At 33.7% G+C, this 27,137-nt stretch overlaps 7 protein-coding genes across 12 annotated transcripts in view; 2 read left to right on the forward strand and 5 right to left on the reverse strand.

Moving 5' to 3' along the window:
- Positions 1-113: 113 nt before the first annotated feature.
- LOC136408939 (uncharacterized) lies at positions 114-5,725 on the reverse strand. The gene is made up of 8 exons (XM_066390163.1): positions 5,514-5,725; positions 5,344-5,456; positions 4,473-4,757; positions 3,398-3,492; positions 2,189-3,343; positions 1,685-1,914; positions 1,253-1,624; positions 114-1,195 (listed from the first exon to the last, which is right to left on the reverse strand). Exons 1-8 carry the CDS (start codon positions 5,679-5,681, stop codon positions 1,175-1,177), a joined length of 2,439 nt encoding a protein of 812 aa, XP_066246260.1. The 5' UTR covers positions 5,682-5,725; the 3' UTR covers positions 114-1,174.
- Positions 5,726-6,640: 915 nt separating this feature from the next.
- LOC136409001 (uncharacterized) lies at positions 6,641-10,271 on the reverse strand. Of its 3 annotated transcripts, none has more exons than XM_066390266.1 (5): positions 10,105-10,271; positions 7,521-7,696; positions 7,215-7,455; positions 6,981-7,162; positions 6,641-6,854 (listed from the first exon to the last, which is right to left on the reverse strand). In XM_066390266.1, exons 1-5 carry the CDS (start codon positions 10,136-10,138, stop codon positions 6,681-6,683), a joined length of 807 nt encoding a protein of 268 aa, XP_066246363.1. In that variant the 5' UTR covers positions 10,139-10,271; the 3' UTR covers positions 6,641-6,680. The 3 variants fall into 3 exon arrangements, with proteins under 3 accessions (XP_066246363.1, XP_066246362.1, XP_066246361.1); XM_066390265.1 differs by having other exon boundaries at positions 6,641-6,848; positions 7,215-7,467; XM_066390264.1 differs by having other exon boundaries at positions 6,642-6,854; positions 7,215-7,467; positions 10,105-10,269.
- LOC136408999 (U3 small nucleolar ribonucleoprotein protein IMP4) lies at positions 8,393-9,646 on the reverse strand. The gene is made up of 2 exons (XM_066390262.1): positions 8,795-9,646; positions 8,393-8,729 (listed from the first exon to the last, which is right to left on the reverse strand). Exons 1-2 carry the CDS (start codon positions 9,545-9,547, stop codon positions 8,541-8,543), a joined length of 942 nt encoding a protein of 313 aa, XP_066246359.1. The 5' UTR covers positions 9,548-9,646; the 3' UTR covers positions 8,393-8,540.
- Positions 10,272-10,420: 149 nt separating the features above from the next.
- Positions 10,421-13,279, forward strand: LOC136408998 (BTB/POZ domain-containing protein KCTD9). 3 transcript variants are annotated; one of them, XM_066390260.1, is made up of 5 exons: positions 10,421-10,604; positions 11,258-11,483; positions 11,562-12,032; positions 12,087-12,310; positions 12,367-13,279. In XM_066390260.1, the coding sequence occupies exons 1-5, from the start codon at positions 10,536-10,538 to the stop codon at positions 12,481-12,483; spliced, it is 1,107 nt and encodes a 368-aa protein (XP_066246357.1). In that variant the 5' UTR covers positions 10,421-10,535; the 3' UTR covers positions 12,484-13,279. The 3 variants fall into 3 exon arrangements, with proteins under 3 accessions (XP_066246357.1, XP_066246356.1, XP_066246358.1); XM_066390259.1 differs by having other exon boundaries at positions 10,423-10,604; positions 11,258-12,032; XM_066390261.1 differs by having other exon boundaries at positions 10,437-10,604; positions 11,383-12,032.
- Positions 13,280-13,552: 273 nt separating this feature from the next.
- On the reverse strand, positions 13,553-15,300 carry Ciao1 (cytosolic iron-sulfur assembly component 1). Its single transcript, XM_066390327.1, has 5 exons — positions 14,988-15,300; positions 14,471-14,706; positions 14,264-14,414; positions 14,022-14,204; positions 13,553-13,918 (listed from the first exon to the last, which is right to left on the reverse strand). The coding sequence occupies exons 1-5, from the start codon at positions 15,211-15,213 to the stop codon at positions 13,704-13,706; spliced, it is 1,011 nt and encodes a 336-aa protein (XP_066246424.1). The 5' UTR covers positions 15,214-15,300; the 3' UTR covers positions 13,553-13,703.
- A 1,209-nt stretch (positions 15,301-16,509) lies between these two features.
- On the reverse strand, positions 16,510-23,481 carry LOC136408993 (gamma-tubulin complex component 2-like). Of its 2 annotated transcripts, XM_066390248.1 has the most exons (14): positions 23,285-23,481; positions 23,029-23,220; positions 21,401-21,539; positions 21,020-21,321; positions 20,784-20,955; positions 20,596-20,724; positions 20,335-20,511; positions 20,105-20,279; positions 19,647-20,048; positions 19,225-19,592; positions 19,031-19,174; positions 18,744-18,815; positions 16,870-17,042; positions 16,510-16,670 (listed from the first exon to the last, which is right to left on the reverse strand). In XM_066390248.1, exons 1-14 carry the CDS (start codon positions 23,335-23,337, stop codon positions 16,595-16,597), a joined length of 2,574 nt encoding a protein of 857 aa, XP_066246345.1. In that variant the 5' UTR covers positions 23,338-23,481; the 3' UTR covers positions 16,510-16,594. The 2 variants fall into 2 exon arrangements, with proteins under 2 accessions (XP_066246345.1, XP_066246346.1); XM_066390249.1 differs by lacking the exon at positions 18,744-18,815 and having other exon boundaries at positions 23,285-23,480.
- A 994-nt stretch (positions 23,482-24,475) lies between these two features.
- Positions 24,476-27,137, forward strand: part of RhoGAP100F (Rho GTPase activating protein at 100F) — a 40,725-nt gene continuing 38,063 nt past the window's right edge. The window contains exons 1-2 of the mRNA XM_066390244.1: positions 24,476-24,837; positions 25,233-25,912. The gene's annotated coding sequence lies outside the window, so the exon portion shown is untranslated. The remainder of the gene's footprint in view (positions 24,838-25,232; positions 25,913-27,137) is intronic.

Raw genomic sequence — 27,137 nt, forward strand, 5'->3', positions numbered from 1 at the left:
CAAATATATCGAATTGAAAATCTTTTTATCACATAATGTGGCAATTTTGTTAATTCTTCTCCTTAAAATCCACTTTATCTCTCCTCACCCATAGGTAAATGAAATCACCAAAATATGCATTAACTCCTGTACTTTCTCTCGCATCATACTTAAATCACAGTTCAACTTATTCCTAATACAACATTACAAATATCAATCAAACTGCCCAGGTAAAACGTCCGAGAACTCCTTGCAGGCGCTTCTACACTACTTGAAAACCTAACTAATGGTGGACATATACACTAAAATAAGGATTAAAAAATATACAACAATGTTTTATAATATAAGAAGGCATTTAAAGCTTTGACAGGCGCAAGGGTTTTAAAGGTTCTTATACAGGAATATTATAAACTATTTTTTTATGAAAAGTGCATTAATATAACAATTAATTGAATCTTTTAAGCGTCAAGAACTTTATGAATTTGTCAAAGTGTTTAGACATGCCGGAATTAATATTTCCAACGTGGTTTCCGTAGTAAAAGTTTGTTTACACATCACTCCATATGAGTTAAGACAATTGCCAACTTTTGTCTTTAAGCGATATTACATGTTATTCTTATTGAAATACGCGCAATTTACACACTACACAACAGTTCGGTCATTCCACGCGGTGTATAATGTTTACATCTCCAATTTTACCTAGTATATACACATAACTTCTCGTAATCCATTTTCACCTAAAAATCCACTATGAAATAATAAAGAATTTTAATTGATATTATCTCATATCCATCGCAAATATTTTTTTATTTTTATTTGATTGATTTTACATAAGATTAATTTATGTAAAACCAATATATTATTAATATTACAATATTATTTTATATAAAACATTGATTTTACATAAAATAATATTATTTACTATTCTGCTTTATAAACACTCCAAATGGCATTATATCTAAAACTTTATTTTTATGCCTAGAGCCTCATCCTTATTCTTGTGTATAAACCCACCATCATTGGCAACTTGAAAAGATTTTATAACAAATCTAAATGCTTTTAACTCCTACTATAAGCTTCAATTCTTAACGAAAAGGTCCGCTAGAGTAAAAAATAAATAAATATACAACGGAATCATTCCTAATATCTCATCCGAATGCTCAAAGTTGTTATTCCTTAGAATACTATGTCTACACTAAACTGAATCATCTTCATACTAAAAATATATGATAACGATTATTATTGATAAATCAAAAATATGACAGAAACTTACCAAATAAATTTCAAACAAATTCTTCGAATCCCTGATAAATTTCTTCGACTCTAGAGCGCCGTCATAAGTCAATACCCAGGCCTCGTTGCAATGGAACTTTGGCGGTTCCACCTTAGGAATATTAAGAGGTTCCTTATCATGTAAACATAAACTGTTGAAACAGCCTTCCATGGACAGTTTAAAAGGAAGGTCCCCTGTAAATAATTTCCTGACTTTATGCGAATCGACAACCTCAAAGTCGTCAGTGCTGATGTTCCACGTGAAGAGAAAATAACTCCAGTACTTTTGGAGTCTGGGGTGAGGTTCAGAGGGATTGATAGCAGCTATTTTGATCACGACTTGCCCTAAGATTTCTCCATTCAAAGGACACACCTGTAAGACACCGTGAGTGAGTGAAAATAAATGTCAGTAATGAAGAAAAAAATCACTCACGCATAAAATTCTAACGTCATAGTCTTGGCAGTGCATAAATTGTAGATTGGCATCAAAGCACAAGGCCTGGGCTCGTCTTTGAACGAATTGCTCACAGTCCATCGATCTCTGGCTCACTATAATTTGTCTGTCAGTCTCGTGGTTGGCTTTGTATTCAGGGACAATATCTAGGTGTTGATCAGTCAAGCTTTGTACAAGCAAAGGAACCTCAATTGGATTGTTACAGTCATCTGAAATTGTTGGAAACACTGTTAACTTGAAGCGCTCACCTGATGATTGGTAAAAAAAAGTAATAAAAACCAATAAAATATACTACTTTGTACCCTACTGGAAGGTCATGAGGAATTGGAAGTGGTTAAGAAATTAACTAATCGGGAAACATAAAAACTGGCGGAAATGTTCAAAAACGTTTCATATTTTTGAAAATAAATTATTTACTTTAATCCTACCTTAGAGAGAGTAAAATTGCTACTTTACTCTTCGAAGTGAAAAAAAAATTCTTACCTCTACTTTGCCCAGACAACAGTGAACTATTCTCGAAATCCCCGTTGGAATACCGCCGCACAACCTTCTTGAACCATTTTCCCGTCTCTAGATTGGGGTCCACTATAAGTAATCCGCTCTGGTTAAAACGATTGTCGTTATGGTGACAATAAGTAGGAAAGTTCACCGACGCTTTCAGCACCAGACGACTCTCCGAATCTGAACAATCCCCGTCCAAACTCGGGGAGTATACGTTCACTTTTCGGGCTAAATCTCTAGGACTGATAGGGGATTTGGAATGGTAAGGCGAATTTCGGACGGATGTGCAGTAAATGTGACATGCGCCACTAGGAGAAAATTGCCCGCTTCGTGAGCTAGGGCTTTGCATGGGAGACCTCCAGCCAGGAGAGCGCGGACTTAGAAAAAGAGAATTAAATTCCGGTGAGCGAATACTGCGACTTTGGGTGCGATATAAGTATCTCCGCTCTCTACGCAAGATATGTAATGGCACTATATTTTCGCTGTTATCTTCCGAAAATTCGTATTTTTTATCAGCTAAGCGTTTCTTTCTAAACAGACTTATTTTCTCATATTTTTCATTCTCTTCGGTGAACTCATACGCCTTCTCGGCAACGTTTTTATCAACCACTTTATTTTTTTCCGGAGGTTTTTGATTAGACGCGTGTGGAACTGAAAACACGTAATCCCTAATACCGTTCTGTAACCGTTTTATCCGCGGATCGAAAATATTCTTAACCAGCGTATTATGGTAGCTTTTAGCCGTAACGTTTAAAGGTTCACAACTAATATTTAGCTCGTGAAACGGCTTATTACCCTCGGAAGAATCTAAATCATACTCACTAAAGTCCTCTAATATGGCATCAACCACGCTATTAGCTCCGAAATAGTCACTGGTCGACTCCGACACATCACTAAACATATCGTTGGAAACGGGATTAGGAGCACTTGGACTGGCGTTTCCGCCAAGCCAATCGTTCATAGGAGGATTCGTTGTGGAAATGTTTAAAATGTGAATATGATAACCCGTGTTGATAACCAAATGATCAGGAAAACTAAGGGAGATCTTAGGATCGAAAATGGGAGCTGGTTGGCTAGTTGCAAACATGTAGTGAACTATAAAACCGTGCTTGGCGCACCAACCGCGGTGGTCAGATTCTAAAAGTAATGGAAATTTTTAAAACAAAAAGAGAGAGGGGAGATTGTAGCTACCTCCGCTTGAGGGTAATGAGTCGAAGCAATGCATACAGCCAGTTGGTGAAGGCAGAGTTAATATGCTTATGTGGAATAGATCTGGAGTGTTTGTTCTGAAAAATAAAAGTCACAGAGCTTTTTCAAGGTAAATTCAAATTTGTCAAAATAATTCAACAAATACAGAGTTTTTCTAAATTTAAGTCTGTACAATGATGAAGTATGAAGATATATAATGATAAAAAAAAGTTATAGTGTGAATCTATTCTCTGACCCAGAAAAGGTGACAATCACCTCACAATTATTATTATTATGAACTAAGAATTGCATGTCTATAATAAAGATATTACAGTTAACAAGACAGTTATTAAAATCTATGAACACAGTACTTTATTAATAGAGCTGTTATGACTAAAGATTTTTTTTCTAGTTTATGTAAAGAAAAAGCTATACAAATATTAAGTAGTGATCAAATGAATCTAAGGCAATTCCAAAGACAGAATATTTGTCATGTTCTTTCATAACTGTCAGTCTCTTGTTCTGCCCTTATAATCATGAATACATGTAATAACTCCTTGGAAATTATTGTATTGGTGATTGTAAAATGAACCTCAATTTTTATTACTTCTGATCAGTAAAAAATTATTTCATGTGTGTGAATTTGATCAACAAATCAGTCTCAAAATCAGTTTTATAATTTGTGGCTACAAATTAAGTATTAGGAACCAGTTGGAATGAAGACACTAAGAAGTTAATAGAAATTTTAATTCACAAATTTTAAGCAATTAACTTCACAAATAATTCTCTGAGAGTTGCTTACATGAATCTATAAAAATAAGTTTCCTATCTTTAGATCAGGTGATATGCATTTAGTAATTTTTTGAATGTAATAACTATAAAATGTCTTTGCCTAGCACATTACATTTTAAATTGTATTTCTTAGATAATTTTGAAGTTCTACGATATAATCTTCATCTCTCAGGGGTCAGATTGTATTTTCTTTGACTCTTTCTATTATCACCCAGTATATTTATGTCATTTTTAAAATTCAAATTATGTAAATATTTACTAAATGAAAATATGAGTTTGTACTTACTCTGCATATCCATAACACACAACTTTATGCATATCATTTGGGAACTGCATAAACATAATCCTATCCAAATGGCAAGGTCCTTGGATGTGATTGAATATCTTATGATGTGAGACATATTGCAGTTTCTCACATGGGTTAAACTTCCACACATGCAAGATATATTCATAGCTTGCCAAATACATGATGGCACTTAAAAGGCTTTGATTAGGAGGAGGTGGCTGCTCTTTGACAGTAAAACTCAAAAGGTATTGACCACAAAGGGTAAATCCCATATAAACATGAGATCTGAAAAAAAACAATTCAAACATAAGAATTTTTAAAAATGTCTGTTATGTTAAGTTAACAATATAATTTCTATGGAAATTGATGTAAAGTATAAACTCTTTAAATTGAGTATGTTGTAAACCAACTCCAATAATATGAACAGTGAAAATTGCAATTATGATTTAAACAATGACTCCTTAATCTGAACAGTGGAAAATTATCTCAAAAACAGACAGCCAAGGCAGAAGATGCAAACATTAAACAGAGCAAAATTACTAAATTTTTTAAACCATTTGGATTTGCACATCAAAAATTGCTTATTGCGCTAGGATCTAGAGAATACCTTTAATAATATAGTGTTTTGCAATGTATCCTGTCTTGCACACCTTAGATTTTTACTGCATGTATGCTATTGGCAATTTTATCTAAATAAATTATGTTTAATATAAAAATAGATTCTGTCATGATCTACTGGACTATATGCTTCAAATAAATTGATAATATTATCTTTCATCAATAATTTGGTCTTTACTAACTCTACATACAGATATAAAACACTCGATTTCATTGACTAACTACAGGCAAATTCATTGAATATTAAACTTACAATGAATCAAAATTGGTGAGTAACTGTGTTAGAGGAATCCCACAGTTTGGGTGTATGTGCCGAAATATCGGTTCAGTCTTGGCCCTGGGGCCTTTGGCATTACGGCCGTACCTCTGAAAATTTGATTTAAAAGTATATGTACAAAACATTGAGGTTAAGGTATTCCGTACTTCTCGGTTTATCAGACTTTTCACAATGTTGGGGCTGGCCGAATGGGAATTCTCTGAATATTCTGAGTTATGTGTTGCGTGCGTGGAATCATAGCTGGAACTTACTGGGGAACAATATGATGAATAATCCTCAGAAGTTTCATCGTCCGATGTTATTATCGACGCCATTTTGTTTATTTTGATTTTGTTGTTGTTTAGGTTCGTTAAAGTCAAATGCCAGGTGTCACATGTATGACATTTTGAAATGATGTAGTCCGAAGACGTGTTCGACATGTTCTGAAAACGGCAAGAACATGATATAACAAGTGCATACGCAATGCCAAGGACTTCAAAACGGTATAAAACTTTAAGGACAAAAAATGATCTATTAATGCCGTTTCATACTATAGCGCCATTCATTAAATAATCTATTCTAGATTTTTACTTCGTTTTTAGACGAAACAAAATATCTTCGCTATGATCATTTTGCTACACCTCATCTACAGCAGCAAACTCAGACTACATTAATTCGTTCATCATAGGTACTATCATCATAGCTGACTATCAGTAGTGAAATCGTTACATTACGTGTAAAATATGTTATATCATTTTTTTGATGGTCCAAATTTTACATGCATACAGGTGGACAGCAGACAGAGGTAAGTAGTGTGACACATAGACGCTGTAGAGGACAGAAGGTGCACAGTAATGTATTCAATATGCTGACTAAGAATATTGAGTTAAAGAGAGCGGAAGTGTCTTAAACAACTTTTGGTAAACTAATTTGTAACGCATATTGTTTTTTACTGACCGCACAGTTGGAGTGAACTAATACCAGTAGCTCCAAGATGTCAACAGTTATTAAATAAATTATTTATATTATTTTCATAATAATTTTTAGAGAAATTTACAATTTTTTACTTTGTTTATTGTATTTGCAAAATTCATCGCAAGTTCCAAATGACTCGTTCGGAATTTGTGAATCTGCTGAAACATCCTCAGCTCTACGAAAATGGGTAAAACAATTTCAGTCCATAAGTCGAACCTCATGAAGAATCTCTGCGTGTGGCTGCAAATTGAATATAAGGCTTATTTGATCAGCAATAAATGGCATTTATCGGTTTCAAAATGATTACTAAAGTGGCAGTAAAATATTAGTTCCTTTATTAATTAAAGTTGAAATTATACCTAAAGACCGGGCATAATGAACGCAACGTTATCTAAAGTGCTGAGAAGCTGTTCTGGGGTGCAACAGTTTTCTCGGAGTTCCGGTATTAATTGAGTCAGGCAAAGGAGAGGCCCCAAAGCGCATAGTAAAGAATCCAATAATACTGACAGGCTTCCGGATACTGCAATCTGTCCCTGGAAAATTGTTCTTGTAGAAAACGTGTTTGAATTAACTATATATTTTTTTAATTCTTCTCTAATGATTTCCGCCTAAAGCTCGGGATATTAAAAAGTTCTTATAATTGTAAAGAAAAAACTCACCTCGTGTTCCTTCAATCGTTCACCGATAATAGTGAGACTTTCCCCCAGTAATTTTAAATGGGCTGCAACATCTATTGGTTTAATACCGTTTACTTTATAGGCCTCTTTGTTCCTGGGGCTCGGGGGAGAAATATTTACGTGTTCGTATGAGGTAATGCTAGGTTGGAAGGGAGTTAAAGGACCTACAAAATAATAAATACAACAACCTGCTCCTCATGCAAGAATTAGTCTTACCCTTATCTTTCACTTTATATTTATCACCCTTAATTATCTTCCCATCCTTAATAACAAGCTGCTTCTTTCTTGAAGAATCCAATCGTTTGAAACCGCCTTCAGATTCGTCGAAATCGCTCTCTGACTCTACTGAATCATCTACACTGGATTCAGTAGTGTTTACTGGCTGTTCATAATCACTCCCGAACTCCGAGTCACTTAGATTGTCTTGGTTCATGAAACTTTCATAGGCAGGTGGATCCTTTGGAAATGTCTGAATCATAAAATATATAAAATTGAGTTAATTAGCAATAATATATTACTTACATCATCCAGCTTTACAGCTTTTTTGTGAGGAGACATTTCAAACGATTCAGATCTCTTAGTCGCTGAAGGTTTTTTGGCATAACTTCTTTCAATATCGTCTGGAGATTCAAAATCCATTAGTTTTGAAGACTTCTTTCGTACTCTGCCACTACGTGACACACCTGTTACCTCTAGATCTAAAAACATATATAGGGCATTAATGTGATCATGTTATAAATCTTCAAGGTAGACTTCTCTCCATACGTTACAAAAAATAATAAATAACAGAATGTTCGCAAGTACCTAATTTCCATAATACGCGATGTCAAAGTTTATATCTTTTCCACTTCGTTTTAAATTAATTCTTAAAAAGTAATTATTTTAATATTTGCTGCAACTGTTCATCACCTTAATCAATACGCTTATTTTGTTATTTTTAAAGTACAATCGTGGATAAAATATGAAATAAGTGGAAAACGATTACTCACATTGTCTTCCACAATGTACACTTTTATACACCATTAATTAACTATAATTTGTCTGAAAGAAAAGTTATAAATTCTCCATTTTAAAAAACAACTAAGGGGTTCTTAATATCATTTTAAGCTTGGAAAAAGGCCTTTTTAAAGAATCTATTTATAATCTACTATATTTTCACGTAAAAAAGTAAGATTAGGTTATAACTGAAACTCAGCAAACACTAAAAGAGTATTCATCATTGTGTCATGAATTTGTATTAAATTTAAGAATTCCCTATATTTTTAATTGAGACAATATGTAATGTACTTACCTTATTAAAATTATGTTGTAAAAACTCAAAAAGATAAAGTTTTGAATTTAGATGATAGGTATGTATAAGGTATTGAACATAAAGAAATTCAGTTTTACTAACAAGTTCCACATTTATTCAATATTAAGGAAAGAAGATATATCTCAAAACATGTATTTATCTATCCTTAAACCTAAATTACAAATAATTATGAAGTTAAATATAAAATTCTTTTTCCAAAAAAACTTATATTATAAATACTCAAAAATAATTTAGAAATTATTAGGTTCATCATCTTGTCTCCAACCATCATCTTGACTTAAAAACCTCCTCTTCACTGAAGTATTCATGTAAGGCCTTAAAGCCCATTCGGTATCCGCAGCATCTGCCATATCTAATGTTCCCAATTTGATTTCGTAAAGTTTTAACTGAAATCGAGGTCCCAGCTCTGACATCTCAATCTAAAAATTTTTAAATAAGTAATAAGGACATATCATCATACATAAAGAGAATAATAATTGCTTACCTCTCTATTAACAGTCTTATATGTGTGCTGCCTAAAACTGATATAATCATCATGATTGGCAAATGTGACTATCCGTTTGGAATCTTCCTTAGGCACTGGAAATAGGTATTTTAAAATATTCATAACTCTTTCTCCTAAACTTGTTTTGAAATTGTGAAATATCAGATGAGGATATTGTTCTGACATTGTGCCAATATCAGGAATATCATGCCTCATAACTACATCTGACATGTTAAAATAAGCAGTGGGGCCATAAGGGAGGTGGCATATAATGAGTCCATCAGGAACTCCTCTGTGTTCATGTACAATTATAAAGTCTGTCACATCATTGGCTCTGCAAGCACTTATCAGTTGTTTCATTTCATAATTTCCACGATTAAGTCTTTGAGCATTGGGAAAAATCAAACGCAGTTCTTTAACAAACATTTTTAGTCTTGCACTGGGGTCTCTTGAAGTGGTAATGACGATTTTGGGATCCTCTACACCAGCAAATCGGTATTCGTCATCTTGTGAGTTTGCTGTTGCTCCACCACTTTCACCCCCCATTAAAGTTGCTTGTGCCGGTCCTGCATCTTCCCATTCAAGTTTCTTTGAGTAATGTATGGCTTTCTTTTGCAAATCGCCGCGTATAGCCGTGTTTTCTTCTAAATTTTTCTGGATTCTGTTCTTGTTGTCTTGAATGGTTTTCTGTCTGTCTTCAATGGTTTTTCGGTATAGATATTCACGTCTTAAACGAGCTTGTCGACGAAGCATTTTTGATGCGTTAAATATGTATATAAAACACTAATTTCAAGAAATTATAATTTATTAACAGCAAGGCACAAAAAATATGCAGGAAACTTTTAAAAGGAGGTTATGCTGATGAACTAATAGACATGTGTTCAGACAGTATTGCCGGTTTGCCGATAATATCCCTAAAGTTGGGTATAGAGAATAATCGTTATTAAAGCAAATTACTTTGGAAGTCCGTAATTTAAAACTTCATAATTTTTAATTATTTTCGAATAAATTTGAGTTCCGAATATTCGATCGACGCACACTATTTAAGTAAAAAAATCAATTTGATGATGGTGATAAGTTAATAATAGGAGTAAATTTGACATCTCTGTTAGTGAAATTTCCAAAAGGTTGTCAAATTTACTAATACATAACATATACAGCCAAAAACACTTTATTAACAATAGCAATAAACATTAACATCTTTATCCAACCAAATACCACATGTATTCGGATTTCTCCTATTAAAATTCTACATTTAACATGGAATTATCCAGCAAATGCTGTAGTACTAAAAATACCTATTTAATTACCTTCCGTCTTTGGCTTCTTGGCTGCATGATCCATCGTTCTAAAAATCACCTCAACTACGTTGCACTAAGACGTAACTTCGATTTATATATAATACGGTTACAGCTATGGACAAACACACTAATTTTCAGTTGAAAACAGTGAAAAAACCTCTGAATTAAAAGAAAACAAAAGTGATATATAAATACATTGTTGTCAAATCTGAAAGTAACTGGTAAATTGCCGTAGCGGATCTATTGGTCACATGACATGAAATAGTATAGCGCTGGTCAGGTCATGTGATCAGGATTGAGAAGTAATACAATTTATTTTAATTTGAGATAATTATAACAAAACAAACAAACGTCATATAATAATTTAATAATCAGAACAAGAAACTTACAATTTGAAAAGAAAGTGCATTTTCATTTTGCCTTAATATTTTTCAAGAGAAATGTCTGCAAAAATACGGAAAATTAAACTCTTGAAGAATGGTGTGGATCCTAAAGGGGTCCAACCTGAGGTAAGTTCTGCTAAACCAAAAACAAATTACAATTAATTACCTACAAATGGAGTACCTAATAAAATGTGCTTAATATAATAAGATCTAATTGGCAACTTTTGTTACAATACTCTAAAATCCATGAAAACAGTGATTAATTAAAGACAATTTCCTCAACATAACTTCAATATTGTGTGATTCTGATGTATATCCTACTTCCCATACTAAAGAATTGGGTCCCAAGAACCTCCTGACGAATAAGGCGTAGCAAAACCATGTTTCAGTGACTGTTATTCTTGTTTACCCTTGTATTGAGTACTTTATGAATTTTTCATACACTTATCCTAGAGTCCTTATTATGTTCGAATAACATATATATCCTCACATTACATAGATCAATACTTTCTCTATTCCTCAAAGGGGCGTATTTAGATAGATACTAGATAGAAACTACTTTGGTGTTAAAGTTAACAGCACATTAATAATTTGTTCCTAAGGACTAATGGTTCAAAGTATTAGTAACTTTCTACAAGATAATTACAATGGAAACAAATAAACTGATCAAATTAGCAGACACCATTATTATCTTTGAACATTTCTATGGGAATTATCCTCTCAGTAGACCTATTTATATTGTAAATTCAGTCAGGAAAGTATTCTTATTATTTTTCCAGACTATTATAATGCCTGAATCGTCTGAGGACTTTTACAACACAATTAAAAGCCTTTCCCCTGGTATTAGCAATATTCGACTGTTTCTTGAAGATGCAACTGAGCTGAATAGTATTGATTTCATTAGAAATAATGATACAATATATTATGCATCAGATGGAGAGGAATTTGTAGAACCTAAACTAAACCTTCCGACGGACAATAACGAATGGGTGACTTTAAATATTGGTGGAAAGTACTTTACTACATCAAAAAAAACCTTAACCATGACTGAGCCACAGAGCATGTTAGCAAGGATGTTTTCAGATGACAATAACCTTTTTTGTCCTAGTAGTAGAGACAAGAATGGAGCGTATCTTATTGATCGTAGTCCAAAATATTTTGAACCAATATTAAATTATCTGAGATGTGGTCAGTTACTATATGATAAGCATATAAACCCAGAAGGAATCCTAGCTGAAGCTAGATTCTTTGGTATAGAATCAATAGTTCCAATGTTAGAATCTATTCTTAATGACACGCGAGAATCGAGGGATCAGGCACCCTTAACTAGAAGGGATGTTGTAGATACGCTTATAAGGAGTTCAACCTCAGAAACATTAAGGTTTCAAGGCGTGAATTTGGCAGGCGCTGATCTAAGCAAACTGGATCTTAGATCAATCAATTTTAAATATGCTAACATGCAGCGTTGTAATTTAACAGGGGCAAATCTCAGTTGGTGCTGCTTGGAGAGAGCTGACCTGTCACATGCAATTTTGGATAATGCTCAACTTTTAGGTAAGAAAGAATAGGATTTTAGATTGTGACTGATTTATTTGTTTTGGTGATCAGGGGTACGAGGACTTAGAGCAATAATGGAAGGCGCCTCCATGAAAAACTGTAACTTTAAAGACCCTGCTGGTATAAGAACCAATCTGGAAGGAGTTAATCTTAAGGGAGCTTGTCTAGAGGACAGTGATATGGGGAGTGTAAATCTTCGAATTGCAAATTGCAAAAATGCAAATTTGAAAAACTGTGATTTAAGGGCTGCCGTTCTTGCAGGAGCTGATTTGGAGGTATACATTTTTGGTACTAAGCCCTAAGATCAATTAAAATTTGATTTATCTTTCAGAACTGTGATTTATCAGGTAGTGATTTACATGAAGCCAATTTACGAGGAGCTAATTTAAAAGATGCCGCATTTGAGTTAATGCTCACGCCATTGCACATGAGTCAGACCATCCGATAATATTTTTTTGTATAAAATTTACTGAAGAATTTGTATTAATAATTGCTCTACAACTTGATTTTGATAAGTATTATTATTTATAGTGTGGTTGTTATAATATATGCTTAGATTGTAAGTAAATTATTAACGGTATACAGGCTGATTCACGTAGCCCAATAATCAGAGTATTTTGAAGAATTATTCTAGAAAATCTTGATTAGATTGCCATTTTATCAAATTTAATTGTTTTTTAAATAGGAATACGGCAAATAAATTTCAAGATCTATGCACAGTTCTTGGTTATATGCAGATATCTTTAAACTGTCTTTCCCATATCTTGCCGAAAATTAATTAATAAGGTTATTAAACTTGATAGGACAGTAATCAAATCCATTTATACGCCATAATAGATGAAATTGTATCTTAGTATATATTATATTTAATATAAAATAGTTTCACAACATTAGAGTTGTGAGTAGTATCTGAATCTAATGTCAACATAAAAATTTCAAGTGAAACACCCTGTATATTTGGACATTTTTGAAGTCTCCTTAAGATTCTAAGCAAATCCCGTCTAGTATAGCATACTCTGGTTTTTGACTGTTTTTAAAATAATGACATTTAAAATATAGCATGTTTTACACCTTTGAACCACTATTTTCATAAGATAGAATATAACCTACTATGGCCCTGTACCAAATTTAAGGAGGTTGTATATAATTTTCCAAAATTTCTTAACGGACGGGCTGCGTGACATTGTATATGATGTCAAAGTATGATGTAGTTAAGTCCTCCAACTAGTAAAAATTTAAATACTTATGGTCTTTATTCAGTACCCTTCAATACTCCAAACACTCAGAATTTTCTTCATATGGTCATAGGTACTTACCTGAATGTGAACATTCCCTAATCCCTATGGTCCGCCAGCATCTAAAACTGGCGAATTAAACCACTAGCTGCAGTTATCTCAGAAGAATGTGCTGTAATTTTATATGTGAAAAGATTATGCCACTATAAGCTGTTCATGTCGTTTAATTGTCGTAATAATTCTACATTGAATCTACAATTTTAGATCTAAAATTGCAACAATAAAAAAACGTTTGCTTCTACGCCTTTATAACTTTGGCACCTTGGCTATATTTAGAAAACTATGACGACATACAAATGACCCTGAACTCCGAAATTTTTTTCTGTAATTTAATAAAAATATTAAGAAAACAACTTTCCCTATTTAAAGTAACTTAGTCCACTAGTGTCCAGAATTTCACTTCACCATCATCACTACATGATGCTAAAACCCCTTTTTGAACCGGATTCCAGGCGACGCAGTTCACATCTTGGTTGTGCGCCTTTTCAACACTACACAAGAGATTAAATGTAGGAGCGTTGGAATCAGAATCTTGAGCTTCCTTGAAAATTCGTATTGTATCATCTCCACAAGCTGTAGCTATCAGTCCTTGAAAAATAACAATTATATATATTATATATTATGTTAAAAGTTTTGATTATTTAATGATTGAAATGAGGAATGAACTTTTTTTTAAATTAAATGCACTTACCAGTGTTTGGACACCAATCAATATCATAAATAGTTCTCGAATGATATCCTGATATAGTGCAGACACATTTCCACATAGGATCACCATCAACTGTTGCTACTCCCTCTGCATTTCCTGGGAGATATTCTTTCCATATCTTCACAGTACCATCATCACTACTAGAAGCTAATCTTGCACCATTTCCTATATAGCAAAATACCAATAAGCTAAGGCAATTTTATGAAGCAATGGCAAGAATAAACCTTCGAAACTTATACTCCACACTGTCGAATCATGTCCAATTAAAGTACCACAACAAACCCAATCACCATCACTTAAATCCTCTTTAAAAAACTTTATTGTGTCATCATATGAAGCAGATGCTAAAACATCTTTATTTGGATGCCAGGCAACCTAATAAAGAAATTGTGAATTTCATAATTTTCTTACTTTAATTTCTTTAAAAAAACCTTTTTCACGTCTTGAGAATGCGCATTTAAAACTGCAGCACAATCATATTCATTTTCTTCAGCCACTTCCCATACCCAGACAGATTTATCTCTACTGCATGTCGCAAGAAAGTGACCAGATTTCGACCAGGCCACACTTTTGACTTCATTTTCGTGTCCTTCTAAAGTTGCGTTACATTCAAAATCGCCGCCTTGTTTGTCCCAAATACAAATGGTTGCATCAAAACTAGCAGAAGCTAAAAAAAAGAGATAACATTGTTTCGTGTAATTTATTTCACGTTATTTTCTTTTTTAAATGCTACTCAGATAATTATTTATTTGTATGATATGCATAACGATTGCATAGAAAGATATGAACTTTTAATATCGTCTGTGGTTTGGTACTTATACTTCCTTAGGTTATAACTAATCAGCAATACCTAATTTACTGTTAAAATCTTTATTTCTACACCAATAGACATGTACTCAGTGCCTTAGGTCTAAACTTATAGGAAGGACTGCATGATAAGTATATTACCTAAAAAGTTTCCACAGGGTGACCATGCAACTTGTCGAATGGTACGCTTGTGACCATCAGTAAGTACTACCTTATTACTCCACTTGCCAAGTAAGTCCTTTGCCCAAATTCTAATGGTCTTGTCTTCTCCACATGAAGCCAGGGCATCTCCTTTGGGATGCCAACTAACGTTCCACACACGTCCTGAATCTTTCTTAACAGTTTGATTTAGTTCTAATTTAACCATCGTCCTGTTTGTTGGCTTATATTAAAATTAAAATCGAATGTAATAGTATATTATACAGCGAGGTTCTAAAGTACATCAATAAGGCCAGTATGTAAAACGATCCAGAGGCGCGCAGCACCGAGATATCTAAAACGTGAGGGTTATAAACATTTCACAACGGTGAAGTACATATTGCTTCTTATATCATCAGATTTGATATAATTATAATTAAACTAACCTAAATTAAAAATAAATTAAACCAGAAACACAAACCTACAAATCGTCTTGATTCATAAATCAACAATGACATTTCATTTGACATTCATTTCCATGGCAACCATTTTCATTAGCTCGCTAGGTAAATAGTAGTCATATATATGTCATTATTAACTTGTTTTGGAAAACAGGCATGAAAACCTGTTCTCGACATAAATTTAAGACGTGAGTTAGTTTGGGTTACGGTTGCAACACTGGAAACGTGACAAAGTCGCCTACGCCATTTTTCATATATTTTCCAAGCGCGAAGTTAACTGGACCCGATCTCGATATCCAGTTTAATTGACAGAAGTTGATCTTTGAAATCACGAAACACACTGGCTCTCAGCTGAATTTATAAATTTAATCGTTTCTGGTTATATACTATTAAATGACGCACGGTATGCCGTGACGTCGTCACAGTGTGAATTTCGCAACTACGAGTATACTATAGGTCATAGAAGGCAGTGACCGTTTGTAACAGGCTCTGCCAATGCTAGAATAGCCTGCAAGTAATCACGTAACCGACCTTCTAACTCTAATGATTTAGAAGATAACAATAGGGAACCATGCCAACTAGATCACCCCGTATACCTAAAAGTAGCCATTTTTCTGAAGATACCTTTTCGAATAGTACCAAAACGGTGTATCACAGAGTTATGTAATCTTGTATAATTGAATTCGTCTAGATTTAACGCAAACATTCTGTAAAATCGTCCTTACCATTTCGATCGTTAAAGAATTTAAACGTTATTTTACTGCGAGGTGCAAAAACGAGTCACTTCTATACCCAAAAACCAGACTTAGCGGGGTATCAAAAATGAGACACCACTTGATTATTTTTTTAATTATAACAAAAATGTAAAGAAAAGTAGGTAACTGTTAGCATAGAAAAAAAGAGGACATGCTAAACATGGATATAAAACTACACAAAAAACGATATGTTTTTTTGTTTATATGAGTACTTTGCACTGTGTATGCAAAAAATACTTAAGGGGTTTACCAAAAATTTTTCCTAGAAAAAAAATAAAGCTTTCTGAATTACGAATCTTGACATTTGGGTGAAAATTCAAAAGATTTTATTGTTGGTTTTTATTTTAACAAATCTCAATGCAATAATAAATACAGTTAAAAACGGCATAATTAATTATCCAGATGAATTCTGCAGTATCTTTGCTAGCGAACGAGAGGAATCATCACTGTAAAACGAGTTGAAGTTCAATCTGTAAAGGAAATGTCATCATAGAAATCTGAACAACCTTACTGATAATATCTCACCAATGAAAAAAATTCTTCAGGGTTTTTGACTAATTTTTGTAGGAATTATTTTATAGGAATTCCTATAATACATCTGTAGACTATAGGGAAAAATCGAGATGAGGTGAGGATTGGAAGGGATTTTGGGGCTATACTTCCGCTTACCTGTACAATAAATTGAAAAGCCGATCATGATCGCTGGTATCGCGATTCAGATCGTTGATCTGGGTCAGCAAGGACGTAATGGCCTTTAAAAACTGAAGGTCGAAATGTGCTATTGTGTCTTTGAAGCTCATATTAGGCACACCTTCAGTACTCGACTGTAGAACCACTTCATTCTGCAAATCATGCAATGCATTTTTTTCAAATTAATAAAAAGTACTTTCACATTATAAAGAAAGGTGAAAATTATTTAATTACCAAAACATACAACGTTAAAATATGAAAAAACGATGAAAAATTTCTGATTTTCAAGAATTTTGTTATGAAATGGCGACATGGGTCTGAATCATAACAAAACAAAAAGTTTTATTAGGTTGTGAAGGCTTTCATGGCCGGTCAAATTATATTCTAAAATGTTTTCGCGTTTTGAAGCCGTGGTTCAAGTGGTTTAAAGCTCATAACTAAAGTTGTGACGACTAATTGCTTAAAGAAATTAAAGCATTAGCCAAGAAAAACTACCTATAAAACGCAAAAAATCAGTATCCGAGGAAAATCAGTAGAAAAATGTAGTCAACTTTATCAACAAAGTCGAAAAAACTGCCTGCAGATGAATTGAGTGTGTTAAACTATGGAAAAATTTTGCTACAGTGCCATTCAGGCTAGTTGTGGAAGATACCGTAGCAAACGAGAAGAGCATAATACGTTTCCTGCAAATTCAAACCGGTGAGCAGATATGGGCTAAAGTATCATGAAGTCGATATGTTTTGTTGTTTGGAGCCATGATGAGGGAGACATTTACTTCAATTGAATAAGCTAAAAAATGCAGTTCATTATGGAAATGGGGAAGGAAAGACGATTACGATTTCAAATGTTTGGACAACTGACTTGTATATATAGTGTATGGATTGAAATATCATACTAACTAAAAAAAAGATGACTTATAAAGACTCTACCTAAACGAGCTAAAATGAGCTTTTAAGCTGGAAAGGGAATTTAAGCATTTAGAAAGAATTTTTTTTAGGAAACACGTAGCAAGAGTTCGATAAAGCATAACAGCTGCATAGAGCAGAAACAATGAAGGTTATCGATGGAAAAAAATTGATGAAGAAAAACGGAATGAGTTGTACTTACCTTACATACAAAGGGTCACAACTAGGATCGACAGGATACTAGTAGAACACAATGTCGAAACTGTTTCTGTACCGACTCGGATAAGCTACATGTTGACTGAGATCGTCTAAAGACAAACGAGATCCTTTGTCAGTACTAAAAATTTACAGAGTTCCACACAGTTGCGATTCTGTTTGTCTGTTTCGCTTGACAAAACGAAAAGGCATAAAAGTAGTGGCCGGTTGGGGCGAACGGTGAAGTCACGAGTAGCAGAGTACGCACTTTCAAATGGTCATAACATTCTTTTTAACGACGTGGACATGTTACACCAATCTCTGCAGGATTGCCCTTTACTAACAAGAGAGGCCATCGCAATCTTCAAACATGAGAACAACTTCAATAAAAAGGAAGAAGTTACGACCCTCAACATCGGAGATCACTTTGCCCACTGCTTCATTGTTTTCGATAATGCCCTACGTAGATGTGGACAAAATGTTAGGAAGACATTTTTTTGGACTATACCAACTTTTGAAAATCCGGAAAACATTTTAGAATATTACAAGAAGTTTCTTCAATGCTTCAGGATCTAACTCAAAGCACAGAGGACATGCAGTACGAGCCATATTATGATACCAAAGTCGAAGGTAACATAAAGCAAAAAAGCATTGTGAGAAGCACTTTTATGACTATCTATACCGAGATATGTGTTGATCTTGTTTGATTCACTGTATAGTCTCGGTGTAGGTAGCAGTGGGCTTCAAAAATACCTGTGTAAACGACTCATATAGTGAATTTGGCAAAGAGCCTAGTTCTGCTTCCACAAAATAGCGCTGCGTCCGCTGCGTTAGGTGCAAAACCAAAAAAATCATTAGGCAAATCTAAAGGCGATTATTAATTTGTTGGTGCGCATGACCTTAATAATACTAAAGTTAAAAATTGTTTTAATATAACTGAGGCCATACGCAACAATTCAATACCTTCAAAATAATTCATTTAAAAAAATCACTGATTCCGGTTTCCTACAAAAAAGATAACATACTTCTTAAAGTCTCACCTGCATAAATTTGGCAAACTCGACACATATATCCAAAATACTGATAATCGTACTTAAAATAGCCGAAATTGTCAGCATGCAATCCTTCAGACAACTGTCCAGGAAATCTCTATGACAAACCAGAATCTCGTCCACATTATTTACCTTTTAAATTCATAGTTAAATTTTTTGCACTAAGTAGACGTAAACAGTACCTTGCCAATTTTCTGCAGGAATGAACACCAATGGGGCTCAATCACCTCAACCATCATATGGTACTCTAAATTCTGCACACAGTGCAGCATTTTTTGTCTCAGAACAAAGGCTTTTCTATAGTGCATGGCATCTTGGTATTGGAACTTCTTGGCTACTTTATTGGACTTCCATACTTGACACAATAATCGCTCCACGTATTTCGAGAAAAAGAGGTGACGGAAGAGCATTTGGTAACAAGATAGCGATTTTTTATTTAAAATCAGAGACAACGGCCAGCTCACTTCATAGCTAAATGCAACTGACTCTATAACGAGTAATTTTTTTTGCAAAATATCTTCCTGGTTTTTTTGGTAATTTGACCAATACTCTAAAAATGATTAAAATTCGAGCGTTTCCTCACATTTTCACCAAATGAACAAACCTTCTTCAGATTGAGTATCTATACTAAGAATCTTAAACATTTGATACTGCAAATGAAACGGCAAGAGTTCGGTTTTTAAATCGTCTTTATAGGGATCATTAACAGCACTGGAAATTCTCAGTGCTAGATCCATTAAGCTCTCGAGTCTGCCCTGAACGACATCCGCTACAGTTTTATTTAGCTCTTTCTCACAGAGGGTCAAGAAAGCAACGATAAAGTCTCCCTTGTCTAGGAGGAAATAATGTTTGACAGATTTCAGTCTCCCCATCAGATTCTTCTCCTTTATAATGAGATCAAGGAGAGTTTGACTTGAAAATGTGTAGGCTTGTTCAATGGCTTCAATATAATGTTTTTCTTCGATTTTATATTCAATTGGGCATACTTTTGATTTCACAGGTTTGTCTAGAAAAAGTGAAATATAATCCAACAGCTCTGAGAAATTCTTGGTTTTAGTTTACCACATTGTCTTATTACATTAAGATATTTGCCAGCTTTCAAAATTATATCAGAAACCGCCTCTAAAAATTTAGGAATTCTCTCTCGGCGTATGGAATACTTTTTATCCCAATAATCATCAGAGTACTCCACATTAATCAATTCCTTCTGCATCACTTCATTATCCTCAATGAGGAACTGCAATAAATTTAATTTTATAACACAATTTTTCTCAAAGTATTGTAGAATTTACTTCTCCAATAGGATCTGAGATAATTCCCCTGTAAATCCACATTCCTAACATTTTCATATATGGCACACTTGCGTTTTCCATGAGCTTAAGACAAATCTGTTGATTTTTTTCGTCCCCTATTGAGCTTATTACATAGTCATGTAGCAAGCTTAAAACTTTACCCCCTATGGCGCCAGACTAGAATTATTTTAATATTTATATTAATATATTATATATATAATATATCAATATAATATATATTATAGTAAAAAATTCACAAACTTTGCTTATGGAGAAGGCGATATCTGCGGCAATTCCCAGACATTGCATATTTCTCTGGGTGAAAAACCAGAACTTCTGGAGACTCATGTTGCCTGACCTGGTTTCAGTTTCAAGTTGGACAATAAATAACTGAAACATGATATTTAAGGCAATAAAGACAAAATTTATTATATTTTTTTAAAACTCACCATGTGGTCCTTAATGAGACTTTGCATAGCTTCTGCTAAAGCATTATTAACTTGTCCAAACTCAAACCGCATTTTCTCCTCAATAAACCTCTGAATCATTGAATAATGGCTTGCCAGAGGTAAAATTTGCTTTACTAACTCTTTAAGGGGCAATGCCACATTGTCATTTATTCTTTGTGTAATAAAAAATAATCAAAAACGATCACAAGACTGCAAATATAATATTAAATACCTACTTAAAAGTTCGAGGTCCATAAGGATCGCCCAGATCTTCAGGTTCAATATAGCAACCAGGTAAACCCATAAGAACATTTAATAAATCCTCAATGAGGATGTTTTCCTGCGACGCTTCAGGTACTGCTGGGTGTAACGAACTCAGATGTGTCACAGAGAAATCAAATGACATAGTGGGCTTCCGTTGTACCCATGATATCACAGACGGAGTAGAATTGACTGGTGGGGTGGATGATATATTTAGGATTCCACTAGGGTCACCAACTGGAGTTCCTTTTGTTTTTTGTTTTAATAGATTTATCACCTAAATTATATCAGAAGTAATAACAACTCAAAAAAAAGGTAAAGTTACTCAAAAATTGAAAATAAATGCAAAAACAAACCTGTGGAATGTTAGCCATATTTATATTTTTCTCTACTTTTGAATATTGTTTCTGTTTGCTTCTAGCTAACAAATATTTGACTGCATAATCCTGTGATATGGTATTTAAAAGTTGAACAAAACTGTTAAGGCAATCGACACTAAAATTTAATTAATCATGTCAATTATCCAAGTAGCACAAACAAAATAAATGGTGATGTGCTTTTATACTGTTACTTAAGAACCTAATTCCATGTGAATATCTAGTAATAATGGAGTGCATTTCATTTTTTAGAAGGAATCGAACGTTTTACTGGTGATCTGCAGTGATTGCATATTTTTTGTACTATATTCTCTGCTTGTTTAGAAGGTTTTAAAAATAAAATTGTGAAGAAAAACACTTTGTCTTTTAGCTTTTTTCTTTAGAACTTTTTGCTATATTATTCCAGCTTGTTTTCACATAGTGGTAATGGGTTATATAAATATAATTATAATTAATGTGGGCTGCTGGAATGATCCCAGGTGGTAACACAAGTGATTACCATTTGACCCATTGCATATTGGGGTTACCAGTGCAAAAAAAAAACATTTAATAGTTTGTTTAGTCTAAGGATTACAAGAATTTTTTGGGTTAATAAGTCCAACGTCTTGACCAATACCTGTTTTGAACTGAATGATGCAGTTAAAAGACAGGGCATATGCTTGTTATAAAAATTATATTAATATAAAAAGCATGAAGCTCTAAGATAAAGAAGATAGACTGAGCATGCTTGAGTATGCGATGACTTTATTTCAGAGGTGTATTACATATATGATTGTAATTGATTAACTTAAGACAGTTAGGTAGAAGAATAACACTTTGTTAAATTTCATCATTTTTTTTTTGGTGCATTTAGTGTTACTGACATCACCAGACATTTATAAATAAAATGGTTTACCTGTTATTATTTATTAATAACTGCATATTTGGTTAGTACATGTGTGGGCATTGCCCAGTATATATCATTTCAAGGGCCTATACCTATTGAAATGTTTTTTCAAAGGATAGCAATTACACAGGATTCAATTTATACATGCATTTATTATATAATGTGCCCCAGAATAACATGGACAATAGTATCCTACTAATTCCAGACATAAAAACAGACAGATGTAGCTCAATTTACCTATGTGTGAAATGGCTTCAGTCTCATGGTAAGGGGCTTCAAAATTCAAATTCGATCATTCAAGTTTTCTATTATCTTTTCACTACCTTTTTTTAGTTCAATTTATTTACTTGTATGCTCAGCTTGTTCTGGGAGTTTTAAATTTAAAATTTAGTAATTTGTTGATAATAGAATTTGGGAATTTACACTTGGCTTTATATTTAATTATTTATTTTTTAGTAGTTGGTTTCCACAAGTGATTTCAGAATTCTTGTTTTTTTTTTTAGTGTAGTTTCTGTATGTTCTTGTGCTGTAAAATGCAGAAATAAAAATGAAAAAGATAGAATAGAATTTAATTTGCAAATTAAAATATTTCAGTGATTCTATTTTGGTCTGAATTTTAAACTTGGTTTGATTGAGGTGTGCCCAGAGGTGTGTCTCAATGCCAAAATAATTATTGTTAATTAGGCACTTAAACAAGAATTAATTAAATGTAACAACTCACTTTTTCACTCTCAAATCTTCATATTTAGCATTAAATGCTGTGGAGTTGGGTAACTTATCTAACAAATTCTGAATTTGGCTCTTTTCAATGACCAGTGCTCCCCAAGATCCTGGATCTGAGTTCAAGTTTTGATTTATGTTTTTCTGTAGATAATCTACGATTTCTTCCGGTTGGATTTTGAGATTATTGCCGCTAAAAGATATTAAATATTTTTTATCATTCCATTACGATTTTACGTTTTAATGATTAGTTTTACCCTAAACGTTGAATTATGGTATCGACAATATTCTGCAATTGGAATTCGCCCATTTTCTCTGGTATTTTTATTTTTTCATCGATATTTTTATATAAATATATTCCAAAGGAATTCAAAAAGAGAAATAAAAAATTCAAAATATAACAATTACAATAAATTCAATTATTTGTAAACAAATAAGAAGAATAACGTCCGTCACATTCAATTGACACTATTGACAAGCCAAGTAGAACACGTTCAGTTCCATTCAGAATTTATTACAATGACGAGTAATAGAGATGTATTAAGTATCGATAAACTAATGTCTCAACGTACTTGTAAAATTAATTACTTTTTCGACAAGTTCTTTTGTAATGGTTTTTGCTGGTGTTGCTAGAAAAGTAAGAGAGGTGCAGGAACCTCTGAGCAGCTATTCAATATATACAAGGTCATTCAATAAAAACTTGATCCCCCCTCGATCTTAAAAAATAAGGATTTTTCGGAAAATTACCAAAATACGTCAAAACAGTTTTTGAGGGGGATGAATTTTTATATAAAATTTAACTTTCAAACTTCACCCTTATACGCATCGCAATAACCCATGTAAAGATTTTAAATGGCACGAGGGGTCTTGTGACATTTCAAATTAAAGGCGTTTCAAAACTTTATTCAATAGTGTAACGCGATTTAAAATCTATCGACTAGTTTTTGAGAAAAACAGCTGTAAATTTCGTAAAAAATGCGATATAAACTCAGATAAATATATAATAAAAAACAATAAAAAACTTGTTTATTGATAAGAAATTGATTTGTTTTCAATTTTGTGCTCACAAACAGCTTTTGGTTATTTTTATTTATTTATTTATTTTAAAAAAATTAATGTTTTTAGCTCAATAAGTTGCCTCATTGAATTTCTTATTGGGTATGGGAATTAGGTAACACGGTTAGACCAATGCTATGGTGAATGGAGAAATCTCGTTTCCAAGCAGATATATTGTCAAATTTTGAGCGAACTTAAAATTTTATTAATATTCAACTTTAACAAAGAGTATCAGGCACGAGCATATCTTCAGTAAGTAGACCAAGTTGAACGATTTTATTAATAAACTTTTTTATTTCCGGAATAAATTCTCATCTGCGTCCTTTCAAACTTTGAAGGCACGTAAAAGTTTAAAGGTGAAAAACCCCACGGTCCGAACATAAATTAACGTTGGATTTTCTTCGGTGCTGAATCAAATAATGTGTCTCCCTATACATTTTTACTACAAAAAACGAAACACTTTAGGAAAACTGACCTACGAAATTCCCATTTAAGTCTACGTCGAGAGAGCCGTGTAGGCGTAGGTATCGTCGGCGATTGAGCGGAAAAAAGAACGAAAGATATTCTTACTTCCGTGCAGTGAACTTTCCGAATTTTTGCAGCCAGGCCAGGAATCCTGCGCATCCTGATTACAGCCCTTAGGAGGTCGGAAACGGTCGGCTGGAGTCGGGAGGGAGGGGGCGAACGGTGTTGCCATGTTGCGAAGTCATGGGATGTTTCTCCGCCTGATGATTTAGTAATGGAAAGAAACGTCGTGTCTCCATGCAATAAGAACAGAAGTAGTAGAGAAGTATAGGAGTAGTAGGTAAAAAATATACCACAGAGGAACCATTGATTTTTCCAAATGGATCGGTTGGGCTAGTCCTAGCCCCCTTTGTCGAAGTCAAGCTTCCGGCTCCTTTTGCCCTTCAGGAAAATTTAAAGTTTTGTAGAACGTCAAACCTGATCCAAAGACGCTTTTCCAAGATGATAGTTCTCACCGTAACAACCACATATTAAGAAGACGAAATCGTTGTGAGTGTTAGAATATTAGGACATTTTTCAGTTTGTACGCGCCCAATTAGTACCGAAAGTATGTTTAAGAATCATAATCTTTCGTGATACGATTCACATTTTAATTTCCTTGGCTCAGGTTTTAAATAATGAAAGCATCACCTTTGGGAAAAATAGCTGATAAATTTCCAATACATTTCACCCCGTTGGTTCACAAAATCAACCCCCGAAATCAACTTAAAACGTGCCTACAATCCATAAGATCAGCTCGTGAGACTCTTCCAGGGATTTTTCTCCCGGACAATGCGACAACACTGGGGAGGCTCGTTTCGCTCTCTGGGGCCGATCAAAATTCAAAACGGGTCATTTTAAACAAATTCCTCACGACTAATTCGCAATTAAAGGTTGATAATCGGGTCCCCTTATCGCGGACACCCCCCTGTACCCGCCGTTATCGAGTAAAGTGGCTAAAACGCGAGTGAACCTAATCAAGGACGACATTTTCCTCTTGAGTTTTTCATTCAATAAATCGGTTTAGTTGTACTACCAGGCCGCGCGTCGACAATAAATTACGATACTTTTTATGTTAATTGATCTGGATTAGGCCTAAAATTGGGAATTAGGACGATATTCGGATGGGATTGGTGAGATTTGCGATAATTTAGGACAGTCGGGCCGTTATTGATTAAATATAGTGGAGCGGTGGCACTCTTGGGGCTACATTCAACGCCAAAATTCATTATCTCGGTCGAAAATGCAATCAATCCTGATGATTACCACGACCAGAAAGTTCCCGAGAAAAATGTTTCGGAATAGGTGATTATGGTCCTAACCGAGTAAGTTACTTTTCCTATTTTATAGTTATGTACAGCTTGTCTCTCATTACAGACCACATTTCTAGTTTCCCTTGTTTCAATTAGATTAATCGAAGTTATTGTAAGTGATACTATATCGTTGAATTATTCGAGGAAACGTGACTAAGGCACGAAGTCGCCCTCCCAAAAGCCTGCAAAAAAGGGTCTGCTGATAGTAGTTTAAATATGCACCCACTTTTTTAATTTAAAGGGAAATCCCTGTAAAAATCTAATTAAATCAACGATGATTCAGTGGAATTAAATACAACCATTGTTTCAGGGCTGATTTTACTTTAATGGCATTAACTGATTTACTTAAATCAGTTAGTTAAATCCTTGTACATTTGACTTAATCGATGTTAATTTAATAGCAGATTTAACGACCTACCACCTTAGCTCAAATTTCTGCAGTTATCGTTAAAGTGTTGATTCTGTAAAAATATCAACGGTTTCATAAGTGATTTTACTTTAAGAATAACATAAGATTTTTCCCTTTTTGCTACTTTTTTCCGATTTAAATCCTCTGTATATCTCATTAAATTAGTCATGATTCAGTTTTAACAGTGGTTCCACACATGTTTCTGCCTTTCGAAGGGAACACCAGATTTGCCGACTTCCTAAAACACCTTTTAAAGCAGATTAAATTCTTGCAAATCTGATTAAATTGCTCATAATGGTAATGACCACGGTTTTAAGGATTTCCGCAACTTAAATACTTCTGTAGTTTTAATTAAATCAGCGTCAATTTAGTCAAGGTAATAATAGTGTCACAAGTGCGTTTAGTCCCGTGGAAACATCCGATTTAACAATTTAAATAAAAGCTAAAGTCTGAAAAATCTAATAAAATTGTTGACGTATTTATAATATATAATATTAAAATAATAGCGAATTCAACATTTTGCTTAATCCCAGTTTAAGTTCATGTGCACCTGGTTTCACAGTTGTTTCACGTACTGTGACTTACTAAATATCCTTTTAAAATGGAATTGAATTCTTGCAAATCTAACGATTATATGAATTAAATCGGGGATGATTTATTCGCGGCTTTAATAATTTGTGCAATTACAACAAAAATTCGTGAAGAACTGAGCAAATCAGTCACGATTGTGCGAATTTGAAAAACGATTGAGTGAAATGAACCATGCTTTCATAGATAACTATACTTTGATGATAAAATCGATTTTACTGACTTCCTAAATCAGCATTG

This window comes from Euwallacea similis, chromosome 5 (assembly GCF_039881205.1).
Source record: "Euwallacea similis isolate ESF13 chromosome 5, ESF131.1, whole genome shotgun sequence".
Taxonomy (NCBI): Eukaryota; Metazoa; Arthropoda; class Insecta; order Coleoptera; family Curculionidae; genus Euwallacea; species Euwallacea similis.